Genomic DNA, 5,588 nt, shown 5'->3' with positions numbered 1-5,588 from the left:
GCTCATAATAGCTCAGTCCTACAGAGGTAAGAAATTAAGTATCAATAGGCTAGAATAATTTACTTACTATGGAAAAAAGTTAAAGACAAACTAAACTTGGTCCAGATATTCTCAAATACTCACACTAGAAAAAATTTTATTTCTTTTTTCTCTTTCATTGCTTGTTTGTGGGTTTTGGTGTTAGAGATTAAACCCAGAGCCTCATGCACACACATGCTATTCCACTGAGCTACACCCCTAGCCCCAGCATTTATTTTAAAAAGAGAAAGACCACATCTCTTAGGTTCTTTTGTGTTCAAGAGCAATTTTATTTTAATTAAGCATTAAAATTACATAGCTTGTTATAAATTAATGTTTACTTTTAGATAACCAGTATAAATATCAATTAGGCCTACAACTATTTTTTAATGTTTATTTTTTTTACATTAAAAAGACAGTACTTTTAAGGCACAGTTAGATATTCTAATGCAACAATAAGAACTATTGTAACTCCTATAAACTAAATGAAAGAATTGCTTTAGTTAGGAAACTTTTTGTATACAGTCATAAAACTACAACTTGAATAAACGCGTAAAAGGAGATTTTATGAAAAGGAAGAAACACATAGGAAATCTATTTTGCAAATATAATTTCAAGTATAATTGAGAGTATTTCATGTATCTAAAGGATAACAAGCCTGACCTCAGAGACAAGGAACACCACAGCCTCCCTCTCCTTTTGAGCTCAGTGATTCAGTTTCAACCCCCGAACCACCCCCCTGGGCTGGGCTTTCTACCATGGTGACCACAGCAGCTTCTGTGTCCCTTGTCACACAGACTCAGTGAATGTACCTGTTCAAAAAAATCCTGGGACAATCTGTTCTGTTTTCCTTGATCTGGATGACAATATCCAAGAAGAAGGAACATTCTCAGTGGCAAACCACCAGAAGGTCTTGTCAGATTCCAGGCAGAAGTAATTCCCGAAAAATGAGGGGAGAGCAATATATTGAACAGGCTACTGGGCTACAAATCAAGAATAAATAATAAAGTAAGACAAAAACAAGTTCAGGTAAAGCCCCAAAAGAAAGGTAACAAAAAGAGGGAAGATTGGAAATTGGCTTGGGCATCTGTGACTTTCTTTCCCATAACCCGCCCCATACACACACACACACACACACACACACACACACACACACACACTTCTTGTGGAAAAGAGCCCAAACAATAAATAAATATTTTCAAAATATTTTAAGGCACCATTTTCTCTGTCCTCTTTCTTAGATGTTTTTTGTCGTTTTCCCTAGGCATCCAAATTTTTGGTCTATAAATTGTCCTCAGAGCTCATATCAAGCACATATAATGTTACTGTTAGAATCATTTCAGAGTTATCTGTGTTATGGGTTCAGATCATGCTCCTGATTCACAGCATTATCTTCCAGGGATTGAGATTCTGATGCAATTTCCAGTTCATGCTCTGTTTTCAGCTGCTGCATTTTCGTGTTTAAATCCAGTAAAGTTCTGGCCAGCTGATGGTTTTGGAAACGCATTTCCAGCTAAAAGTTAGGGGGGAAAAAATATAAGGATTTTTATTAGCTTGAGATACAGATCAAATGAAACTGCTCTCAACTGCACAGGAGAAATAAGGAGTCTTTGGGAAAGGAAAATAAGATATCAAAAAAAGATGTATTTCTCATCTTATTTTCACGTTCTGACTATTTGGCCTGGCTATAAAACTGACTTTCTATACGACAAGGTAAAATTCAGATATATAAATAGCTTTTGAAATGGCCTTGAAATGAAAACAAAAATAGCTGATGCACAAAACTGTCCATATGAAAAATACCTGTGTACTGAAGGCTGTTTTCAAGCAATGGCATGTGATCCACGATGAAATCATTTATCTTTATGAGCTTTCCCAGCCACAAGATAACTGCCTAAGGCCATCTGAGTGTTCAGGCTCTGGGCCCATTTACTTGATTACTTGTCATTTCAAGTTTTCAGGATTTTAAATGGTCTCTCCAACGAGAAAAAACATTTAACGACACCTTAGAGGCACATGTATAGTTATGTGTACTTATATAATCTAACACTTTTCACTCTAGAATGAAATGTTATATAGCAAGACTGATTTATACCTCCTCCAATCAGAGTTTATGAAGGTCTTCCTGTGTTAAAATTTTTTAAAACTAGATCTCTAGGGCAGATTACCCAGGAGGCAGTCCAACAAAGCTTATTAGCCCAACATAAACTTTGTATTGTAACCTAAAACTAATGATCAACTACTGTGAATTTCTTGGATCAGGGTCTAGCTTGATGCAGCTCCTGAGAAATTTGCTCTTTCTGCTTAAAATCTCCCATCAACTCGCCAAAAATGACCATCTCAGGATGAACCAGGACATTGTGTAAATAAAAAAGTGCATAATGCATCGGTTGGTGGTCCGTATGTAATTTGCAAAATAAAGCTAGTGTGTAAAGTTATCTTTCAGTTTTCCCCCACATTTTTCTTTATTCTTCAACACCTAGAACCACTTCTATGGTAGCAAGAATTAGCAAGGGATAAAGTAGATGGACATCCAGCTAACAAACAGTAAAAGAACAACACGAAAAGCCCCTACTTGTGGCCTATGGGGAGCTTCAGTTCTCTCTTGGGCTCAGACTTGGGAATCCTGCCCTTTTTTTTTTTTCCATCTTCTTTTTCTGGAACCCTTTCCCATGCCAGTTCCCACTGCATCCTGAAGACACAACATGCAAAGCCTCTCCTCCTTCTGACCTGTGGTTAAGATGCCCTTCACCACTTCTCTTTCTACTGAATGCAATCAAGTGCCAACACTTCCAATTGTGTGGGTAGACATGACTGGCCCCTGCACTGCTTCCACAGTGTTCTGTACACTCGCTCTTGCAACACAAACCAGACTAGACTGATGATGCCGAGGGCAGAGTGTGTGTCTTATTCATGATTATGTCCCCAGCTTGGGTGCATTGCACACAGCACAACAGTCCTCTCTCTATATGTTTGCTAAAAGACTAAGTGAATGAAGGAATAAATGAATGAACTGATGATAGACAGCCATCCTCTGTCTTTATGCCAAGAATCAGGGAGTAAAATTATTGATAATGGTTCACTCTTTAATAAAGGAAGTATGTGTAATTTACACTTATTTAGGATATTCAAACATCAACAGTTTTTTAACTTTCTTTCATCATGGATGCCTTTGAGAATATGATGAAAGCCATGAGCTAGCTATGAGAGGAAAAAAATGCACTTTATGCACCTAAAAAATTTTACATAGAATTTGAATATATATAACACTGAAACGTACTCACAATACATAAAAACCAATACATCCCACTAGGAAAAGCAAGTCAAACATAACTCCAAATTAACTGAACTTGTTCATCATATCAAAGAAACATCTTTGGTAAATTCTTTTTTAATATATGATACCTGTGCTTATGTGTATTGGTGTATGTAGATTCCTACAGAAATCTAATTAATTGACCATAATTAAAAATTACTTCTTCTAGTGATGATGATACTAAGCTAAAATACCCCTGTCTAATGCTTCTTCTTCATGACCAATTACACACATTGGCTAGGTGGTTGGCCAAGACATTGACCATGATTTCTAAATCAGGTACATAATATCTTGTGAATGTATAGAATTCTGTGGTTCCTTTCCAGAAAAACCTTAATTTTTTTACACATAAGTATTTGCTCTTTTTGGCACAGTCAATAACAATAATTATCACAATAAGAAGAGTCAACAAATAATGCCTATGATCTAGGCACTTGGTATAATATTGCCTCATATAATTCTTACAGAAATCCTATGAGATTATTATCTTCATTTTACAGGTGAATAAATAAACTCAAACTTACTAATTAACATCCCAAAGTGGTAGGGCCATCAAATGTTAACAGAGCCCATAAATGCTAATTCTGGGATATGAACCTTCATCTGCTTGGAATTTTATTCCCTATCTTCTCACCCACAAATATACATTACTTGGCTAAAACTCCTACTGGTGGAACAACTTGCTAGAATGTTATTAATAGGTGTCTCAGAGTTTGTTCAATATGATCTCTTCATTGGATTTAAATGAGTCCGCTGAGCTGCAGGGAGGGGTAGTGGCATAGGTGGTGGGTACAGAGATGGCTGGGCCTCAGCTTTAGCATTTGGCCTCCAGGTGGCTCCATAATGAGGTGGCTCCCATATCTAGCTAGTTAGACTCACTGCTAAGCCTCTGGATGAAAATCAAGTGTTTCTTCAACAAGGCTATATGGATACAATGGAGCCCTTATCAGATTCGGGTTATTAACATGGTAAAGTAAGATTAACTACCATACTGCCCTTCTTAAAGTCATAAAGGAGACAGATATTATGTTGAGGTACTTAACCAGACAATTCACTAATGTTTAACCATCAGTTCTAAAGTACTGGTTATTGGTATTTAATGTAAAGGAGAAATTTTCAAGTCAAGTCTCCATTACATAATTCATCAGCAGCACCATTTCAAAGCATGAATTGCTTCGATTTATGTTGTCCTTTTCAAACTCTGTTTTAGAGGGTTTTTTTAAATCTTAAAAAACACTCATATAAAATGTTTACATACACTTCCTCCTGTAGCACACTAAGTCGTAACCTGCCTGATATTCAAAAGCTACAGTGTTAGGTGCAGAACAGGCTGAACTATGTTATCTGCAGGGCAGGCTGAACAAATGTTAGCTGCAGGATGGCCCATGCACTCAAACCCCCCTCTGTCTGGTCCTTTATCACCTGTTTGGGTCAAAGCTGAATACTCACCCCCACCCCCTTGTGCCAACAGCTTGCAGACCCAGAGGCCCCGTTAGATTTGGGCTATAAAAACTCCCTCCTGCTGGGCCCCCCTCTCTCTTGCTCTCTTGTTCTCTTGCTCTGTCTCTCTCTCTTGATCTCTCTGTCTCCCTTGTGTGCATGTTCTCCTCTCTCTCTCTCTTCCTCTTTCTCTCTTTTCTCCTCTGTTGCACTGCAGCAAAAAGATCTCTTGGTCGCTCCGAGTGTTGTGGTCACTTTCCTTTCATACAGTTTTACAAAACACCTTACCCTTTCCAGTCTTCTGAATTCTTAACAAGAGGTAAAATAAGAGTATCTTGTGGGATATAAAGAAAGAATTGCTAATGGGCTCACTCCATTTATCCCAGGAGAGCTTATTTCATCGAATTTTCCTCCTCCACACTTCAAATATACACAAGTCAAAAATTTCCTATGGAGAACTTTTCATATAGCAGAATAATATAGAAACAGGTTGGGGAAGGTCAGCTGGGGTCTTGAGAACATCACTAGTACACTAGGCCCTGATCAACCCCGGAAGGCCTCTTCCCACGATGTTACTGGGGCAATGGCAATGAAACCGCAGTAAGTGGACACGAGCTGGCGCCCCGGGAAGACCAAGGACCGCGGTCAACTCTCACTCTCCCTGGGAACAACTCGGGTGGATCTCCTTAAATCCTCGGGTTGGCTACGCAGCCAGAGGCTCTGGAGGCGGAGAAGACCCAGGTGACTACTGCCCGAGAGCCGGCCGCCCAGCCCGCGCGCTCACCAGCTCTGCGCGCAGCCGGCCCAGAGCGCT

General features: G+C 39.0%; 1 protein-coding gene across 1 annotated transcript in view; it reads right to left on the bottom strand.

Moving 5' to 3' along the window:
- Positions 1–299: 299 nt before the first annotated feature.
- Aard (alanine and arginine rich domain containing protein) overlaps positions 300–5,588 on the bottom strand; it is a 7,018-nt gene continuing 1,729 nt past the window's right edge. Inside the window, exons 2-3 of the mRNA XM_015486281.2 lie at positions 5,559–5,586; positions 300–1,531 (exon numbers count right to left, since the gene is read on the bottom strand). Coding sequence (XP_015341767.1) covers positions 1,373–1,531; positions 5,559–5,586 — 187 coding nt within the window. The 3' untranslated portion in view covers positions 300–1,372. The remainder of the gene's footprint in view (positions 1,532–5,558; positions 5,587–5,588) is intronic.

Source organism: Marmota marmota, unplaced genomic scaffold (assembly GCF_001458135.2).
Source record: "Marmota marmota marmota unplaced genomic scaffold, marMar, whole genome shotgun sequence".
Classification (NCBI taxonomy): Eukaryota; Metazoa; Chordata; class Mammalia; order Rodentia; family Sciuridae; genus Marmota; species Marmota marmota.
The sequence above is the reverse complement of the archived record's forward strand: the minus strand, read 5'-3'. Positions and strand labels throughout refer to the sequence as shown.